The sequence below is a fragment of the Leopardus geoffroyi genome, chromosome B3 (genome assembly GCF_018350155.1).
Source record: "Leopardus geoffroyi isolate Oge1 chromosome B3, O.geoffroyi_Oge1_pat1.0, whole genome shotgun sequence".
NCBI lineage: Eukaryota > Metazoa > Chordata > Mammalia > Carnivora > Felidae > Leopardus > Leopardus geoffroyi.
In genome coordinates, this window is record NC_059337.1 from 139,198,491 (window position 1) to 139,219,708 (window position 21,218).

Consider the following 21,218-nt stretch of genomic DNA (forward strand, 5'->3'; position numbering starts at 1 on the left):
AGGTTGACAGTGGGGAGCCCGACGTGGGGCTCGAACTCATAAACCACAAGATTATGACCTGAGCTGAGATCGAGTCAGAGCTGGACCAGCTGAGCCACCCAGGTGCCCCTGGAAATTTTTTTTTTAAATACAGGTTTTCATATGACTCAAGATAGCCAAACACAGTAATCTCCTTGTTAGTACAATCTTTTTTTTTCTTTTTAAAAATTTTAACTTGTTTCATTTTATTTTTTTTAAATTTACATCCAAATTAGTTAGCATCTAGTGCAACAATGATTTCAGGAGTAGATTCCTTAGTGCCCCTTCCTCATTTAGCCCATTCTGCCTCCCACCACCCCTCCCGTAACCCTCAATTTGTTCTCCATATTTATGAGTCTCTTCTGTTTTGTCCCCCTCCCTGTTTTTATATTATTTTTGTTTCCCTTCCCTCATGTTCATCGGTTTTGTCTCTTAAAGTCCTCATATGAGTGAAGTCATATGATATTTGTCTTTCTCTGACTAATTTCACTTAGTATAATACCCTCCAGTTCCATCCACGTAGTGGCAAATGGCAAGATTTCATTCTTTTTGATGGCCGAGTAATACTCCATTGTGTGTGTGTGTGTGTGTGTGTGTGTGTGTGTGTGTGTGTGTGTGTATACCACATCTTTATCCATTCATCCATCGATAGACATTTGGGCTCTTTCCATACTTTGGCTGTTGCTGATAGTGCTGCTAAAAACATGGGGGTGCATGTGTCCCTCTGAAACAGCACACCCGTGTCCCGTGGATAAATGCCTAGTAGTGCCATTGCTGGGTCGTAGGGTAGTTCTATTTTTAGTTTTTTGAGGAACCTCCAAACTGTTTTCCAGAGTGGCTGCACCAGCTTGCATTCCCATTGTTAGTACAATCTTAAGCAAGCAGAAATCGATTACTTGCTATCCACAGTGAAGCCAGTACAAGGACAGCAGAAGTTCTGAATAGTTATCTCAAGACACTGCAAAATCCTGAAGTTCTATCTGACTCATCACAAGAGAAAGGACTTTAAAAAATATCATCTGGGGGTGCCTGCCTGGTGAAGTCAGTAGAGCATGTATGTGACTCAGGGTTGTGAGTTCAAGCCCTAGTTTGGGTGTAGAGTTCACTAAAAAAAAAAAAAAAAAAATCATCTTGTGGGAAATATATTTCATCACACTAAAATTCTTTGAAAGTTTGTAGTCAAGTGTATCACTCACTGTTCATGGTATTTGATTAACTGGAATCTTCCTTTTCCCGGTCACTGGGAAAAAAGATACAGCATCATATTTAAAAATTCTTACATTACGAACAGAATTATTAACTTTTCATCTAGATGCCTAACGTATGGAGCTTAACAAGATTCAATCTCCAGTGAATTTATTGACGTACTTTTGATTTAAGTACTATACCAGCATTTGGAGGTCCACCTCCTGTCTCCTCTCCTTTCTTTCAATATATTTTTAAGTTTGTTTGTTGGTTGGTTGGTTTGTTTATTTATTTATTTATTTATTTATTTATTCATTCATTCATTCATTCATTCATTCATTCATTCATTCATTCATTTATTTAGAGAGGGAGAGAGAGAATCCCAAGCAGACTCCGCACTGTCAGCACAGACCCCAGTGTGGGGTTCGATCTCACGAACCGTGTGAGATCATGACATAAGCCGAAACCAAGAATCGGACGCTTAACCGACTGAGCCACCCAGGTGCCACCTCTTTTAACATATAGCCACTAATGTAAATCAAATGATCAAAGATGAGCACCTGAGCTGTATTAAAATCGGTCAGAATAGTGGCAGTCTCAGACCTCCGCCTTTCTTTTCACTGTTAACGCACGAAGCGGACGATGTTCAAAAGGGTTCCGCTGCTCCACTGCTGAGCACACTTACCTTGCTCTCGCTCGGGAAGCCTTCTCAGAATGCAGTTAGGTGCCAGTGGCATGATTACACGGCAAACCAATACAATGAATCAATTAGTTAATTAATCTTTAGAAGTTCCAATAAAACTTTCATTACAAAATCAGGTGATGGGCCGGATTTGGCCCACAGGGCAGCAATACAAGTTTAGAATGCAAATTTAACCATTTCCAGGCTTGGCCAGGCTCTTACAGGGAGCGAGTTGTTGGCAATGCACCTGGCTAATGATCTGGGCACCTGTGTGCTCTGACCGAGTTGAGAACATCTGAGAACAGTAACTCACCTAGAAAGTCCATTTCACTGATATGCATTTTAATCATTCATTCACTCAACAAATATCTACTGAACTTATACTAGGAGCTGGAGGAACAGCTGTTTTCATAGTTTAAAAGAAAATCCCAGGGGGGCGAAATGATTCCCCATCATTAATATAACTCAAACATGAGGGGCGCCTGGGTGGCGCAGTCGGTTAAGCGTCTGACTTCAGCCAGGTCACGATCTCGCGGTCCGTGAGTTCGAGCCCCGCGTCGGGCTCTGGGCTGATGGCTCGGAGCCTGGAGCCTGTTTCCGATTCTGTGTCTCCCTCTCTCTCTGCCCCTCCCCCGTTCATGCTCTGTCTCTCTCTGTCCCAAAAATAAATGAACGTTGAAAAAAAATATATATATAACTCAAACATGAGATGAGCGCCGTGTTGTAGTGGACCCAATTGTTTCCCAGCCGGTCGCATTGAGAAAAGAACTGCATCCTTGGGAAATTAAAATCCCAAAGCAGGGCGCCTCGGTGGCTCAGTCTGTTGAGCATCTGAGACTCTTAATTTTGGCTCAGGTCACGACCTCGCTGTTCTGGAGTTCAAGCCCGGGATCCAGCTCCACACCGACAGTGTAGAATCAGCCTGAGATTCTCTCTGTCAATCTCTCTCTGTCCCTCCCCTGCTCTCACTCACTCTCTCTCAAAATAAATAAATACACTTTAAAAAATAAGAAATAAAATCCCAAGGGGTGTCCACGTTTTTATTAATTTGCTAAATTGGCCATCATTTCAGTCAGCTGCTTAGCCTCTTTGGGAGCCCGTGACGCCCTTGCTGGGAAAGAGGCAGGGGGCAGGGGGGCGGCTGGAAGCCTAACGATGTCTCAGGGTCATCAGAGACGCGCTCATTCCAATTCTGCTTTTTGTCATCGGTTTTGTTTTTAGTCCATGATTAGATTTGCTGCTCTTTGCTATCAGATTTGCTATTATTTATTATTAGAGATTTTCTGTTTCCAATTTCGGCTGCTTTTATTAAAAGGAGAAGGAAGGAAAGAAAGAAGAAGGAAGAAGGGGGGGAAATAGGAAAATAACAGCTCTCACAAAAGACCAGCTGGTCGGGCCTCGTAGGGTGGTCTCTGGAAATGCCAGGGATTTGTATCTATTTGTCCTCAAGAGAGGCGGCGAGAAGGCCAATCTTGTCAAGCGGTCCAGGCTGGTCACCAGACACCATGGTGAGGCGTTGGCTCAGCCTCCAGTGCCCTCCACTCAGCCCTTTTGTCCTTGGGTTGACTCAGGAGGCTCCTTGTCTCCCCAGAATTCGTTTGTGCGCTGGACGCGTCAGATGAGTTCCTGAAAGAGCGGGTGATGAACCTTCCCGAGAGCATCGTGGCGGGGACCCACTACAGCCAGGACCGCTTCCTCCGGTCTCTGGGCAGCTACCGCAACATCAATACGGAAGACGAGACCGTCTTGAACTACTTTGATGAAATTGAGATCCACCCGATCCACATCGGTATGACGTGGGCTCCAGACAAATGGGAACGCGGAGAACCACCACCAAGGGTCAGGACCCCTGGGCAACCCCGGTGCCTGTCTCTCATGGGGCTGTGGGAGGACAGGGGAGCATCGCTATGTCCCTGGGTCGGGAAGTCACAGGATAAACAGGGCCATCCTCCTGGGAAGTCTTACGCTCGCGGATTTGGTCAGGAGAGGGAGGTGTTATATGAAAACATATGGATATATTATGAAATCGAATACCGAACTGGCACTTTTTAAAACTTAAAAACATTTTTGCAATATTTTTATTTATTTATTTACTTTGAGAGAGAGAAAGAGAGAGAGAGGAAGAGAGAGAGAGAGAGAGAGAGCTTGTGCATGTGTGAGCAGGGAAGGAGCAGAGAGGGAGGGAGAGAATCCCAAGCAGGCTCTGTGCTCTCACCGCAGGTGCCTCCGTTAGTTAAGCATCTGACTCTTGGTTTCGGCTCAGGTCATGATCTCACAGTCCAAGAGTTCGAGCCCCGTGTCGGGCTCTGTGTTCACAGTGGGGAGCCTCCTTGGGATTCTCTCTTTCCCTCTCTCGCTCTGCCCACCCCTCTCCTTCACACGGCACACACTCTGTCTCTCTCTCAAAATAAACAAACATTTAAAGGATACTTCAAAGGTATGTGTATTTGCTGCCGGCTGCTCCAGGCCATCCTCTTCCTCGGGGCAGCGTTTTGTCCCCATAGCACCGCAGGCATGCCGTTAACTAGGACCTGCCATCCACCTCATCATCATCACCATCATCATCATCGTTTCTGGCTCCAAATCCCTGCTGTCATAGGTGTTTCTACTGCCCTTGGCTTGCTGAACCCCTGACCTTCCTGTCTGGTTGCCTGGATGTTGACATTTCTTCTGCCCCTGGGTTTGTTGAGAAACCCCTAGCCTGGTGGAAGCTTGGTGGCCAGACTGACCGCGTGGGTCAGTCTCCCAGGGCCTCTCTTCACCCCCAGGAGCCCGATGGGACAGCACGTGGACCCTGCTGTACGGGGCGGTATAGAGCTAAGGAACGATGTCAGCATGAGACAGGAGAGCTGATTATCAGGTCTGGCTCTGCTTCCGTTTACTCACCTGTGAAATAGGAAGCTGATCCGTGGCTCAGAGAGTTGTTACACACAGACAGATAAGAGACAGGAAGTGCCCGGTGTGCCCGAAAGTTCACCAAGCGGCCGATAATTTTGTTATTACCACCAATACGAAGGCAAAAGATAATGTGCTGTGAAGCCATGAAAAGAGAACACAGTTTATAAAGCTGCAAAATCTGTTCTGCACCCGCGGAAGTGATGGGGTTTTGTCCTCACCTGGATGTGTCTGTATATACTGGACACACGTTTTACATGTAAAAGCCCAGGGTTTGAACCTACTGATGTGGAAAAGAGTTTACCCTGTTTGGTTGGAGAACCAGGAAGGAACAGTGGGCACGTTTCAAAAACCAAAACAGTGATTGTCATCTTTTCAGTAAAGCTTGAAAAGTTATTTACAGAAAACTCTGGAGGGGGCGGTGGGATGGGGGGAGAAATGTTGAGAAAGACAGAAACGAGTGGGAGGAATGGACGAGCGGGTCACTGCGTTCCTGTCTCATTCTGTGCCCACACATTTGGCCTGGTCCCCACCCTGACCCGCAGGAGATGACGTCAAAGCAAAGGGAGGAATGGATCTTAGGGATGGGTGTGGGGGAGGGTGTCAAGGTCAGGAATGCAGACCAGCCTCAGAAGGATCCAGAAGGGGGCCGACACCTGCGTTCTCTCTCTGCACCTCTGGACTCCTCTTCTCCCTTGGAGTCTCTTTCTCTCTGGCTCTTTGGACCAGAATGTCTCCTCCCTCGCCCCCCGGGATGAGCTGCGGCTACCCCACAGCCTGGGAGTTTCCACATTACACTGGGAGCTAGACTTTCTGGCCTAGCTCCACAGCCCTAGAAGGGCAAATCCAAGGTCCCGGTTTGGGCAGGTGCCCCCCCCCCCCGCCCCCCGCCCCCGAAGTTCCCCTGGTCCAGGGTCAGGGCAGAAGTACTGCTTTGGGCAGCACTGGTCTCCAAAAGTCAGCCTCTTCAAAAGTGTTTCAGGGGCGCCTGGGTGGCTCTGTGGTTAAGCATCCAACTGGATTTGGGCTCAGGTCATGATCTCACAGTTTGTGAGTTTGAGCCCCACATCAGGCTTGTGCTGATAGTGTGGAGCCTGCTTGGCATTTTCTCTCTCTCTCCCTCTCTCTCTCTGCCCCCCCCCACCCCAAAATAAATAAATAAATAAGCATTTTTTAAAAAAAAGTGTTTCAGAGCACTTTCAAGCACTTGAAATCTGGGAGAAATACTCTTTTTTTAAATGTTTACTTATTTTTGAGGGGGGGAGGGGCAAAGAGAGGGGGCCAAAGGACTGAAGCAGGGCTTCAGGGCCGCAGGGCTCGAACTCACGAACCCTGAGATCAGAACCCGAGCCGTAAGCGGACACTTAACCGACTGAGCCTCCCAGGCGCCCCGGGGAGAAACACTTCTAAATGTCAGAGCTCAGGCCACACGTGGAATATATGAGTTTGGTTTTATTTTGGTTTTGATTTTTGTTTGTTGGGGGGGGCGGGGCTTGCTTCCACCAACTGATACATCGGCCAGTTCTTCCCCTGCTCCCGCGCCGCACATGGCGGCGCCTCTAGTCTGGGTCAAGGCCATACTGCATGAACGGAGAGAGTGGGGCGCAGCAGTGGTCGTGCCTGGGGCCAGGGTGAGAGAAAGGTCCTCAGCCCTAGGAAGGCCTGCGGGCGCTCAGGCCCAAAATCGTCCGCCGCACACCCCCCTACGCAGGTACCTTCCAGGCAAACCCAAGAGACGGGTATAGAATTGACTATTCGGGGACTTTGTGGAGAAACTCATCTTTTACCAAAAGCTGCTGCGGCTGCTTTTTTTTTTTTTTTTTCTTTTTTTTCTTTCCGGTCTTGAGATTAACAGTAGTCAGATATTCTGGACTTTGGGCTTCTCCCTATTCGGCTGGGCTAACTGAAATGGTTCGTTTTTCTTATGAATTGAAAACTGTATCCCAGAATCCTCGGTTCTCCGAAGCAGAACACACAGGGAAGGCGGAGAAGCCTGCCCGGCTGCCAGCAAGCGCGGGGCTGCCTTCCGGGGGGACCCCACGGCGTCCCGGTCTCTGCCCGGAGGCTTCCGGGGGACCCTTTCTGGAGAAGTCCGGTCCTCCCCCTCACCCCCCCCCGCCCCAAACTCGGGGCGGTCGGGCCCCTCCCCCCCACCTCCCCCCCCACCTCCCCCCACCTCCCCCCCCACCTCCCCCCACCCCGCCGTGGCTCCCGGACCCCACGCCGATACTTACCAGTGAGACGGGACATTCCGGCCGCTGCCGGCCCCGGGAGGAAAAGCCCGGCGCGGTCCTCCAGGTCGGCCGCCATCGCACGCTTGGGGCAGCAAGGAATTTTCCCGCATACCGTCTCGGAACGTGTTGCGGGCGGGCCCCGGAACGGAAGTGGGCGCCGACCTTCCTCTCTCCTGGTGTCTCCAGATGTCGGAAAACTCGAGGACCCGCAGAACAGACTTGCCATCAAGCAGCTCGTCAAAGAGATCGGGGAGCCTCGAAATTACGGCCTGACGGACGAAGAAAAGGCGGAAGAGGAGCGGAAGGCCGCGGAGGAGCGGCTGGCCCGGGAGGCTCTGGAGGAAGCGGAACGTGAGCGCAGGGAGGCGGCGGAGACGGCAGAGAAGATGGCACGCTGGGAGGAGTGGGTGAGTGTGGCTGAGTGTGGCTGAGTGTGGCTGAGTGCGTGAGCGTGCGAGCGGGTGCGCGAGGGAGAGTGTGTGTGTGAATGTGTGTGAGTGTGAGTGCGTGTATGTGAGGGTGAGTGTGTGTGCATGGGTGTGTAAGGGCAAGTGTGTGCGTGAGTGTGAATGTGTGTGAGGGTGTGTGTGAGGGAGTGTGAGAGTGAGTAGGGGTGTGAGGGTGTGTGTGAGGGCGAGTGTGTGTCTGTGTGTGTGTGAGCGAGTGTGTGTGTGTACGTGAGTGTGTGAATGTGGGTGAGGATGTGTGGGTGAGGGAGTGTGAAAGTGTGAGTGGTGGTTTGAGGGTGTGTGTGAGGGTATGTGAACGACTGTGTGTGAGCGAGTGTGTGACTGTTAGCGAGTATGTGAATGTGTCTGAGTGTGAGCGAGTATATGTGTGAGTGAGAGTGTGTGTGTGACTGTGTGAGCAAGTGTGTGTGTGTACGTGAGTGTGTGAATGTGGATGAGGGAGTGTGAGAGTGAGTGTGAGTGAGTGGTGGTGTGAGGGTGTGTGTGTGTGAGGGTGTGTGAGCAAGTATGTGTGTGAGCAAGTGTGTGACTGAGTGTTTGTGTGTGTGTGTGCGAGCGAGTATATGTGTGAGTGAGTGTGTGCGCGTGTGTGTGCGTGTGTGCGTCTGGGGGTGGAGGCGGCAAGCCATTTAGGCCGTCTCCATCTCCAGTCCTGCGCACAGAGCATTGTCATGGAAATACACCTTCTGCTGTTGGTTTTTTTGGTTTTTGTGTGTTTTGTCATATGACCATTTAAACAGTTTTTTCTAACGTTGATTTATTTTTGAGAGACAGAGAGAGACAGAGGGCGAGTGGGGCGGGGACTGAGAGAGAGAGAGAGAGAGAGAGAGAGAGACGGGGGAGGACACAGAATGCGAAACGGCCTCCGGGGTCTAAGCTGTCAGCACAGAGCGCGACGCGGGGCTCGAACCCACGAGCCGAGAGCTCATGACCTGAGCCGAAGTCGGACGCTAACCCGCCTGAGCCGATTTTTGGAAGGGGCCCCGGGTCTTTTGCTTGGTGTAAGTAATACCGGTAATAAAAACCAGCCGTCGCCACTAGTAGTGATGATGCGCAGCCCTGACAGCGTGTAACATTGTGCCACGCACGCGCCAGCCTTGGGATCACGTTGGACTTTGCTCCGTTTAGCCACGTGACCCGGGGGGTCGGCCCCCTTCACCCTCCCGACTCCCCAGATCACGGAGTCCTCCCTATTCTGCCTCCTAAAACCGCGCTCGGATCCGTCCACAGCTCCTCACTCGCTCACACGCCCTCACACACTCGCCCTCACACACACCCTCACACCCCCACTCACTCACACTCCCTCACACACTCACATATACCCTCACATGCATTCGCACGCTCACGTACACGTGCGCACGTTTGCCCTCACACTCACGTGCGCACTCACCGCCACATTCACACACTCACGCATACACTCACACCTTCACACTCACGCACACTCGCACTCCCTCACACACTCATGCACACCCTCACCCTCACACACTGACGCACACACTTGCTCTTACACGCTCATGCGCACACGCCCCCACACACGCGCACACACCCTCACAGTCACGCATACTCACACTCACTCCGTCACACACTCCCTCACCCTCACGCACTGACGCACACACTTGCCCTTACACGCTCATGCGCACACACCCACACACTCACACGCACACACACCCTCACACTCACGCATACTCACACACTCCGTGACACACTCACACCCTCACACACATTCACACACTGACGCACACACTTGCCCTTACACGCTCATGCGCACACACCCACACACTCACATGCACACACACCCTCACACTCACGCATACTCACACTCTCACACTCCGTCACACACTCACACCCTCACCCTCACACACATTCACACACTGGCGCACACACTTGCCCTTACACGCTCACGTGCACACACCCTCATCCGCACACACGCACACACGCTCTCACACTCACACTCCCTCACACACACACACGCACACTCCCTCATCCACACACACGCTCTCACACTCACACTCCCTCACACACTCACACACACATTCACACACACACACTCTCCCTCGCACACACGCTCGCACACTCGGCTCGGACACATCTGCCATTCCCCGATGTGTTTAAACAACGCATCATCAGGCGTCTGGGTGGTCAGTCAGTAGAACGTCTGACTTCAGCTCGAGGTTCGGGAGTTCGAGCCCCGAAACCGGCTTGCTGCTGCCAGCCTGTCCGCGCAGAGCCTGCTTCGGATCCTCTGCCCCCCTCTCTCTGCCCCTCCCCACTTGCGCTCGCCCCCAAATAAATAAATATTAAAACAACGAACAACGCATCATCTGAGTAAATAACTTCCTCACTTGCTCTGAGTCTTTCCTAAAAGTCGTCTTTCCCATGAGCACTTTCCTGGACACCTTAGTTGAAGTGTCAACCCCCTGGGGCGCCTGGGCGGCTCAGCTCGTGATCTCATGGCTCGTGAGTTTGAGCCCCGCGTGGTCGGGCTCTGGGCCGACGGCTCGGAGCCCGGAACCTGCTTCGGATTCTGTGTCTCCCTCTCCCTCTGCCTCTCCCCCACTTGTGCTGTCTGTCTCTCTCTCTCTTTCAAAAATAAATACACATTAAAAAAAATAAAATAAAATAAAATTTCAACCCCTGCCACTCCCCACACATGTCATATCCCCTCTTACGCTTTTGTTTTTAAAGACTTTATTTTTCAGTAACCTCTACACCCAGTGTGGGGCTCGAACTCACAACCCCGAGATCAAGAGTCTCACGCTCCACTGACTGAACCAGCCAGGCGCTCCCCCCCCCCTTCCCTTTTATACTTTTTAATTTCCTTCTTTGCATGCATTCTAATGGACTATATCTTTTACACATTTATCTTGTTTATTGTCTTCTCTCTGCGTCGAGTTTAAATTACGTGAGGACGAGGATTTTGGTCTATGTTGTTCGCTACTCTATTTCCATAGCAGACACTCAACAAATATTTGTGGAAGGGAGGGGCAGTGGGAGGAAGGATGTCCTTATGGACACGTGTTTGGATGCCTGGTTACCTCCTTGGCCTGAATGCCTGAATTTTGGTAGGTGAGACTATACCTGGTCCCATTGTTGATACTTACTTCTAAACTACCTTCCAGCAAGGGTAAAGCAGGGCACACGTTGTCTACCAGCGTGCTTTCCTACCTCTTCCAGCTCTACTTTCGCAATTTTGCTCACAAAGTCTCAATCTGATAAGTCTCAATCTGATAAACAAAACCCCCGTCTCCCGGCTCTCACGTCCATTTCTGTGATCAGAGCTTTACCAGCTTTTCCGAGGCAGCTGGCATCGGTCTCTCGTAAGTTGCGTGTCTTCTCTGCCCACGTTGGGGCTGTGTGTCCCTTTCTGAGTGTTTTGCAACCACAGCTGGCGAGAAGGCAGTGTGATGGAAGCAGGAACGGCCTCGGGAGACAACGGTGTGTGTCCCGAGCTGTGTGCTGCGAGAGCCCAGATTCCGCTCCTTCTCCTGGTACGTATGTGACTCTGCACAAGCCACTCTGTGCCTCAGTGTCTCCATCTGTAAGACGGGGGTGATGGCAGTGCCGGCTTCAGACAGCCACGGGGGTGACGAAAGAGTCCGTTTATGTAGAAGAACACGGCCAATGCCTGGCAAATTCCATGCATCTCACGATAGCCTACCTTTTTTTTTTTTTTTTTTTTTTTTTTTAGGTTTATTTGTTTTGAGAGAGATGCGTGTGTATGTGTGAGTGTGCAGGCGTGAGCCAGGGAAGGGCGGAGAGGAGGAGACAGAGACGCCCAAGCAGGCTCCACGCTGTCAGCACAGAGCCTGACTCGGGGCTCGATCCCACGGACTGTGAGATCGTGACCTGAGCCAAAATCAAGAGTTGGACGCTTAACTGACTGAGCCCCTCCAGGCTCCCCCCATGATAGCCTAGCTTTTTATGCTACGTAGCAAATAGTTTTTCTCACCATTTATCTTTTGACAGCTTGTATGGTGTTTCTTCTGGACATAAGGAAGTTTTATGTTTGCATGTAGTCAAATCCATCAATCTTTTTCCCGTGTTGGTTTCTGGATTTGCTGTCTTGCTGGGAAAGACTCTTTTTGAACAAATAATATCAGTTAGGACTCTTTATCTTGCAAGTGACAGAAAATCAAACTGAAAATGGCTTAGAAACTAAAAAAAAAACAAAAAAAACAAAAAAAAAACTTATAGAAAAAAAAGAAATAAAAAAACTTACAGGTTTACCTAACAGAAAAGTCCAGGGGTAGGGCTGGCTTCAGGCAAGGCTTGATAGAGCTGCTCAGATGATGTCACCAGGGACCTGGGGTCCTTGACTCTGCTCTGCCTTCCACATTGCTGATGTGTTTATCCTTAATTAAGGTTCATAACCAGGAGGCGGGCTGGACTGATGGGCTTAAGTCCCATTGAAACCACCAGGCTAAGATGGGACATTTCTCAAAGGAAACCTGGAATTACTATTCCCAAGAGAGGGGGCAACTGTATGGTGAGCGAGGAATAACGGGTGTCCACCAGACGAGTACCTTCTAGACTTTCTTTTTTTTTAATTTTTTTTTTTCAACGTTTATTTATTTTTGGGACAGAGAGAGACAGAGCATGAACGGGGGAGGGGCAGAGAGAGAGGGAGACACAGAATCGGAAACAGGCTCCAGGCTCTGAGCCATCAGCCCAGAGCCCGACGCGGGGCTCAAACTCACGGACCGCGAGATCGTGACCTGGCTGAAGTCGGACGCTTAACCGACTGCGCCACCCAGGCGCCCCTAGACTTTCTATTAGCACTCCTGTGATTCTTTCCTTCGTTCCTTCCTTCCTACCCTCCCACGCTTATCTAGGCATCTAGGAATTACCTTGACTTAAGGATCCAGTTTATTATTTTCTGGATTACTAAGCAGTTGTTGTAACACCATTTACATCTTTTCTCTGCTGTTTGAAATGGCATCTTTATCATAACATGGTGAACACTTACAGCAATATCTATCTTGTTCTAAAGTACTCCAGGACGAGTTGGGTGGAAATGCTCTCCCCTTTCTGTTTACCCCAACCCCCCTCCAATGTTCTGTTTGTAGAATAAACGACTAGAGGAAGTGAAAAGAGAAGAAAGAGAATTATTAGAGGTCCAGTCGATTCCCCTGAGAAACTATTTAATGACCCACGTGATGCCAACACTTATGCAGGGTCTGAATGAATGTTGTAAGGTCCGACCGGATGATCCCGTTGATTTTCTGGTAAGAGATTTTTTTTATAAGCTTTTTAAAAATGTTTATTATTTTTTTATTTTTTTAAATGTCAGCACGGAGCCCAGTTTGGGGCTCGAAACCACAAACTGTGAGATCGTGACCTGAGCCAAAGTCGGACACTTAACTGACTAAACCACCCAGGCGCCCTTTATTTATTTTTGAGAAAGCAAGAGAGAACAAGGGAGGGACAGAAAGGGGATGGGGAGAGAATCCCAAGCAGACCCCTCACTGTCAGCACAGAGCCCGACATGGAGCTCGATCTCACAAACCGTGAGATCATGATCTGAGCTAAAACCAAGAGTTAGACACTTCACTGACTGAGCCACCCAGGAGCCCCTATAGTAAGATTTTATTACTCATTTGAGAGTAAAGATTTAGGTACTTTTATTTTTATTTTTATTATTATTATTTTTGATGTTTTATTTATTTTTAAGAGAGAGAGAGAGAGAGAGACGGAGTGTGAGTGGGGGAAGGGCAGAGAAAGAGGGAGACACAGAATCCGAAGCAGGCTCCAGGCTCTGAGCTGTCAGCACAGAGCCCGATGCAGGGCTCGAACTCACGAACCGTGAATCATGACCTGAGCCAAAGTCGATGCTTAACCGACTGAGACACCCAGGCGCCCCTTTGTACTTTTATTTAATTTATTTATTTATTTTTTATTTTTTTAACGTTTTTATTTATTTTTGAGACAGAGAGAGACAGAGCATGAACGGGGGAGGGCCAGAGAGAGAGGGAGACACAGAATCGGAAGCAGGCTCCAGGCTCTGAGCCATCAGCCCAGAGCCCGACGCGGGGCTCGAACTCACGGACCGCGAGATCGTGACCTGGCTGAAGTCGGACGCTTAACCGACTGCACCACCCAGGCGCCCCTGTACTTTTATTTTTAAACTGTAATCATTAGTAGCAATGTCTTCTAAATTGTTGACTTGTCTTTTTTTCTTTCTTTCAATTATAGGCAGAGTATCTCTTCAAGAACAATCCTGAAATACAGTGAAACTTTATAGATTGCGTATGATATACCTTTATGGAGTTAAGAGTTTAACATTGTAATTTGAAAAATTTGCTTTAAAAAAAAATGCGTTTCCAGTTTTTGGAAAGTTCCTTGTCTTCCCCACAAGCAAATACTTTATTACGTAGAAGCATTATAAAAAGCTGTGTGGCAGTGAGTGACATCATTAAAGAACTTTATTTGAAAGGTAAATGATAAAGTATGCATAGCTCATGGGACCAATACTGATTTTATATTGTATTCATAGTCAAGGTATTCTGCACACTTGGATATACGGTAATTTTTAACATGAAGAAAATCAGACTATCTATTATTTGAACACATAGGCTAATGACTTTACACAATTTGCTATGGTCCGGATGCCAATGGTGTCAGAAAGAAATGAAAATGCTTTATGCTTTGTTGACTCACACTTTGTCAGATGTGATTGGTTTCCACTGGGTTAATTTTTGAGTTCGGGGTCAGTATCCTAGGCAATGAGTCAGAGAGAGAATGATAAACCTCTTGGTAGAAAAATTCCCGTAACAGAATGAATAATCCTAATATTTGTGGTAATTAAAAGCTGCCGCATATTTTCAACAAACTTTACAATGCAGGCATAGGCAATCAAGCCCTATGGTCTTTTCCAGCTTGAAAAGCCCTGTAATTTCCAGAATGACACGGAATGAGAAAATTAAACTAATCAACTAGGTTTATTTTAGTGGAGTATATTTCATCTCTTTAAATAACGTAATCTGGGGGCGCCTGGGTGGCTCAGTCGGTTGAGCATCTGACTTCAGCTCAGGTCATGATCTCACGGTTCGTGGTTTGAGTCCTTCCTGCATTTGGTTCCATGCTGTCAACACAGAGCCCGCTTCAGATCTTCTGTCCCCCCTTCTCTCTCTGCTCCTCCCTCGTTCATTCTCTCCCTCTCTCTCTCTCTCTCTCTCGCTCTCTCTGAAAAGAAATAAACTGAAACAGATCTACATATATAATGTAGTCTGAATATAACTGCACTTTTTTTTATTGAGGTAAAATACACACTACATAAAATATACCATCGTGACCACTTAAAAGTGTACAATTCGGGGGCGCCTGAGTGGCTCAGTTGGTTAAGCCTCCCGACTCTTGATTTCCGCTCGGGTCGGGATCTCCCGGTCGTGAGATCAAGCCCCGCCTCAGGCTTTGCGCTGAGAGTGTGGCGCCTGCTTGGGATTCTCTCCCTCTGCCTCTCCCCACCCCTCTCAAAGATAAATAAATAAACTTTAAAGCATACAGTTCAGTGGCACTAAGCACATTCACTATGTTTGTTCCATGAAAGGGAGGTGTGTGCAAAACGACCTCCAAAGCCCAAAGGGGCAGTAAGACGGAAGAAAAAGGCTGACAAATCGAGCTTGATAAGAAATGGCTTATTAAGGGGACTTGCCAGACTCCAGCTCCAGCAGGTCCGGGGGTTCCCCAAGGATGAACGGGCGTCGGCAAAAAAGTGAAAAAATATAAATAAAAATAAAAACGGACACAGACCACAGCAGTGCGTGAACTGGCCGCCTTATTGTGGCAAACGTGGCATTGTGTGTGTTCGCAATTTCCTTGTAGCGTGCGTCATCTGTTTTCTGGCATTACCTGATTCTAAAAATGTTCCTACGTGTAATCACCCTTTACGGAATAACATGGTTACTTTTTCACAACGTTCCCTCCTGCCCCTTGTGGATTGATTAATTTCTTACATTATTTTCATGATGTATCTACGTTTATCGTCTATGAAGCATTTGCTCTGCTGCTTTCATGGAAGGTCATCTATCTCTCAACCCCTCAGGCGGAACAGTTACAGGGACATGACCTCTTAGTTGTTTCCCCGAACCATTTGTGGTTTGAGGAACAAGTGTTTGCCTCGGTCCGAGGTGCCAGGAGGGGGCCAAGAGGGCCCTAGGAACCCACGCCTCGTAGTCTCAGAGAGACAATGCACCTAGGAACTAATGAACCATTCTGTACTTTAGCCGACTAGGTTCAGTCATCATCTGGAATGCCTCCGGGGGGCCAGGTGGGCCTAGGGGGTTGGGGTAACTTGTGCCCATAGATACGCTCCTTAGTTACCAGAGTGGGGCTTTCAAATCCATTTGTTCCTTCCTTGGCTGGGAAATGTATGAGGCTATCCTTCCTCTGGGTAGAGGAGTCTTTATAGGGGGTGGCAAGGGCTAAATGTAGGGCCGCACGATTTCCTTGCGGAACCTTCTTTCTCTCCCCAATGGTTCTTTTCCCAGGGGGCCTGTCGAGGGCAATCTCCCAACGGACGATTCCCCAGGTACTTTTATTAAGGCCAAATTACATAAAAGCGGGAGTACAAGAAGCTTCGCTGTCGCTGGGCCGCCCGCCTGTATAGCCCTAGGGGCTGGGAGTCCACCCAGTGGGAGAATGGTTAAAAATAAGTGTGTGTAATAGTCCGATTTTGGGGACAGATCAAGAACGGTTACGCCCCGAGGGTGCATTTAAGGGTGTGGTTGAACAAAAGGAGAGAATGTGAGGGGAGGGCTGTGCTCGTGAAAGCTTCGGGTCACCGAGCTGTCATCAGGGCACATTTGCCCCAGATGGGGTTAGTCTGTTCCAGCCGATGTTGGATACTCGTCACCACTACCTGGCCTCAGAACCTTTCCATCGCCCCAAATGGAACTCCTGTACCCTGTACTAGCCCTTCACTCCAGCTCCTGGCGGCCACCAATCTGCTTTCTGTCTCTCTGGATTGGTTTCTTCTGGATATTTTATGTAAACGGAATCATACAGCGTGTGGCCTTTTGTGTCTTCTCTCACTGGCATGTGTTCAAAGCTCACGTTGTGGCACGGGTTCCTTTTTGTGGCTGAATACTATTCCCGCGTACGGACACGCCACCGGTCTAACCGTTCGTTCGCTGATGGACAATTTGGGTTGTCTCCACCTTTCGGGTAATTGTGAATAGTGCTGCTGTGAACATTTGTGTACAAGTTCTTGCCTGAACAACCGTTGTCAGTTTTGGTGGGGGGCTTGCTCCCTTCGTACTTGGGTTGACTGTCTTTTTGCCATTGAATTGTAAGAGTCCCCTCTATATTCTGGATGTAAGACCCTTAGCAGATAGAGGATTTGCAAATATTTCCTCTATTCTGTGGCTGGTGTTTTCTTTCTTTTTAAAAAAAAATTTTTTTTAATGTTTTTATTTATTTTTGAGACAGAGAGAGACAGAGCATGAGCAGGGGAGGGGCAGAGCGAGAGGGAGACACAGAATCTGAAGCAGGCTCCAGGCTCTGAGCTGTCAGCACAGAGCCCAACGCGGGGCTCGAACTCAGACTGTGAGATCATGACCTGAGCTGAAGTCAGATGCTCAACCGACTGAGCCACCCAAGTGCCCCTGTGGCTGGTGTTTTCACTCTCTTGATGGTGCCCTTTCGTGCCAAAAAAGCTCGCCATTTTGATGACATCCAATTTACCTATATTTTTCTTTTGCTTCACTGCACTATTTTTGACCCTTATACTTCAAGTTGCAAGTCATGAGCCCTCGTGACAGTTACCTTAATCCTAGAGCCTTAATCATAGTCACCTTTTCACGCCTTCCCACGATGGTTACATTTCGGGACCTTGCTTCTTAGTTTGCTGAGAAAACCCAAGCAATCAAAAGGGCTGTTCTCTTCTCCCTACTGCAAACTGGCTGTTTCGCTTCTGTGCTCCCATCCGAGACCAACTCCTGACTCCCTGGGTGCATCCCTGCTCATGTCATCAGATTCTGTTCCTAGGGTGGTCTCTTCTCTCCCACAGCCTGACTTTCCCCTCCTTTCTGGATCATCACTCTTAGCTTTGAACTTAATGTACTAGCTCCCACACTTCCAAACAAAACAGGACAGGGGTACTGTTTGTGGGTTCGAATCCCACGTTGGGCTCTGCGCCGACAGCGTAGAGCCTGCTTGGGATTCTCCCTCTCCCTCTCTGCCCCTCCCCCACTCATGTGCATACACGTGCTCTCTCTCTCTCTAATAAATAAATAAGCATTAAAAAACCCCACACAGGACAGAAGCTGATTAAAATGCAAAAGCCTTCCTAGACTTTGGTGTCCCCCTCCAGCCTGGGTCCCAAGATCCTGCTCCCCTTTAGGTCAAGGTTACAGTGACCTCCACATTTTTAAATCCCTTGGCCAAATCTGGGTCCTCATCTTACTTGACCTCTGTGAGCATCTTATCATTTCCTCCCTGAAACCCCCTCTTCCTTCCACCCGAGTGTCTAAAATGGGGCCAGTCCAATTCCTATCACTCTCCCCCCTCCTCCCCACCACTGCTTCCCGCCCCCGGCCCACCATCTCAGGGACCCTCAATCCCATCCTTCCAAAGCTTGGTGTCACCTGCAACTCTTATCTACAGTCAGTTCACCAGTGCATCCTATGGGCCCGGCTTCTGCCACATGTTCCAAGTCCCCTGCTCCTCACCCCTCCGACGCGACTGTCCTGCCCCAGACACCTCCATCTCCCACCTGGCTGGCTGCTGTCACCCATGACCGGGCTGCTACTTCCTGTGACTGCTCTCCACATACCGGCAAGGGGATCCTGTTCAAACAGAAGTCAGATCCGCTCCGAGCCCTCCGGGGCCTTGCAATCCCACATTGGGCAGGGGGGAGGCGAAGTCCTGACCTTGCCTAGGAGGCCCGACACAGCCTGACCCCTCACGCCCTCACTGCCCCCTCACTTCACTCTTCACTGCCAACTACGGTCTGCTGTGGGGCCGTCGCCTGGAATCCTCAGCCCACACATCTCCCTGTGGCTCACTGTCACTTTGTCCTTGGCTTGGATCCAATATGTCCCCGGAGGGGCCTCCTCGGCCCGTCCTGTCCACGGCGCCCCGCTCCGTTCTTGTTCTCTGCTTATGTTGACGTTCTGTTTCTTGTCTCTCTCCGCCACTAAAATGTAAGCTCCACAGAGGTGGGGGTTTCGGTTTTTTCCTGGGTCTTCAGAGATGAAGAAAGTACATAGCTTCATGGTAGACGTGTAATAAATATGAGTGAATGAAAGCTATGCAGCTGAAATTTTGTTACAGCTATTGTGATTTTTTTATATATAACCGATTCCAGTCTCCAGTCCTTTGCGGAAGTCCATAATATACACTTCCATATGGCTGTGATGGGTTACTCAAGTAACTCTGGGGGTCACTACGAGGCTTCACTAATGGCACTGATTTTGGTGAATTCACCATGGAGTCCAGCCCTCAGCCATGGCCTTAGGATAGGTAGGACCCTGAGACGCTGACTTACCTTAAGTCTCCTAGGAGACAAGAGAGGCCAGGGTACCGACTTACTTACAACGGGACACCATAGTTGTTGTTTTCTTTTTTTTTTTTAACGTTTATTTATTTTTGAGACAGAGAGAGGCAGAGCATGAACGGGGGAGGGTCAGAGAGAGAGGGAGACACAGAATCGGAAGCAGGCTCCAGGCTCTGGGCCATCATCAGCCCAGAGCCCAACGCGAGGCTCGAACTCACGGACTGTGAGATCGTGACCTGAGCTGAAGCCGGACGCTTCACCGACTGAGCCACCCAGGTGCCCCTGTTTTCTTTAAAAAAAATTTTTTTTTTTTAACGTTTTCTTATTATTGAGAGACAGAGCATGAGCAGGGGAAGGGCAGAGAGAGGAGGAGACACAGAATCCGAAGCAGGCTCCGGGCTCTGAGCTGTCAGCACAGAGCCTGGCACGGGTCTCGAACTCATGAACTGGGAGATCACGACCTGAGCCAAAGTCGGACGCCTAACTGAGCCACCCAGGCGCCCCACGGCAGGACACCATAGTTGTTGGGTGGGAAGGTGCTCACACCCATTTCGCCAAGGCATTCTCTTCCTGGAAGCAGATTTTCTGAGTAGCCAGACGGTCACAACTGCTTGGTGAACGCAAAACCAGGACGAGGCATTGACCTCAGCTAGTGTGGTCTGTCCACCCCCGCCAGACCTGTCACGTGTTCTGGTTCTTCCTGACAAGGTGCACTTGCCTGGACTTTTGGATGGGCGGTGAATTTTTACCTCTGTGATTCTCCTTGACACATTCGCACTTCAGAGATATTAATATATTCATCCTTTCAGGTCTAAGGTTGGGAGGCGCTCTAAGGTGACTTTTCATTTTTCTGTCACTTTATAATTAAAGTCTCTGACGGCGATTTTCCCTAAAATCTGAGCAGGCCAGCTCGTCACTGCTAAGCATCCTCTCTCTATAACTGTAATTTGGATAGACATATACACCTATAGTTTGGATAGACATATTTCCATATTACTTAAAAGAGCTGGTGCCATTTACAATAAAATGCCCAGGTACAATCTAAAAAAGATGTGTAAAACCTCTACACTGAAAATTATAAAACACTGCTGATAGTATTTAAAAATGAAATAAATGGAGGGATAAACTATGTCAATGGCTTGTAAAGCTCAATGTTGTTAATATTTCAATTCTTCCCCCAGTAATGATCTAGAGAGTCAATGCAATCCTAATCAAATTCCCATTTTTTTTTTTTTTTTTGTTTGTTTCATGGGAATTGATCATCTGATTCTGAAAAGTATTTGGTAATGCAAGGGACCTAGAATCATCAGAGCAGTCTTTTTTTAAAAAATTTTTTAATGTTTATTTATTTCTGAGACAGAGAGAGACTGAGCATGAGTGGGGGAGGGGCAGAGAGAGAGGGAGAGGGAGAGAGAATCCCAAGCAGGCTCCATACTGTCAGCACGGACCCCAACATGACAGGGGCCAAAATCAAGAGTCGGGTGCTTACCTGCTTAACCCGCCGAGCCACCCAGGTGCCCCCAGAGCAGGCTTAAAGAATGACAAGGAACCTGAAGGACTTCACTCTCCAGATATCAAGGCTTATTATAAAACTGCAGTAATTAAGATCGATGGAACAGAAAATATGGTCTTTCCTCTAAATGGGGCAGGTCGTTTTAGAGGGTCATACGTTTAAAAAAATCAACCAAAAAACGAAAAAAAAAACCCCAAGCCCAAAAAAACCCAAACCCTTGACCTCTAACTCACACTATATGCAATATTATTTTAGGATGCCTTGTGGACCTAAACAGGAAAGTCAAAGCAATAAAGCTTCTACAATAGAATAAAACATAAGAGGAGTTCTTCATAACCCAGGGGTGGGTGAAGATTTCTCAAGGTAATATTAAAAGGGTAAAAAGGGGGTGCCTGGGTGGCTCAGTTGGTTAAACATCCGACTTCGGCTCAGGTCAGGATCTCACAGTTTGTGAGTTTGAGCCCCGCATCGGGCTCTGTGCTGACAGCTCAGAGCCTGGAGCCTGTTTCGGATTCTGTCTCATTCTCTTTCTGCCCCTCCCCCACTTGTGCTCTGTCTCTCAAAAATAAATAAAAATGTAAAAAAAAAATTAAAAAAAAGTAAAAAGTCATGCTTCAGAATTAGGAAGATACTTGCAATGGATATACATCGATACGCACTGAAGATAATAGGACAGAGGACTTGTACTCAGAATATATTAAAAATTCCTCCCAAGTCAATAAAACTG

The 21,218-nt window shown here is 48.6% G+C and overlaps 1 protein-coding gene across 1 annotated transcript in view; it reads left to right on the forward strand.

Annotated features, from left to right (window-relative positions):
* AK7 (adenylate kinase 7) overlaps positions 1-14,430 on the forward strand; it is a 72,623-nt gene extending 58,193 nt beyond the window's left edge. Inside the window, exons 17-20 of the mRNA XM_045450846.1 lie at positions 3,477-3,674; positions 7,201-7,421; positions 12,551-12,709; positions 13,677-14,430. Of these exons, the coding sequence (XP_045306802.1) occupies positions 3,477-3,674; positions 7,201-7,421; positions 12,551-12,709; positions 13,677-13,715 (617 nt within the window). The 3' untranslated portion in view covers positions 13,716-14,430. The remainder of the gene's footprint in view (positions 1-3,476; positions 3,675-7,200; positions 7,422-12,550; positions 12,710-13,676) is intronic.
* Positions 14,431-21,218: the final 6,788 nt, after the last annotated feature.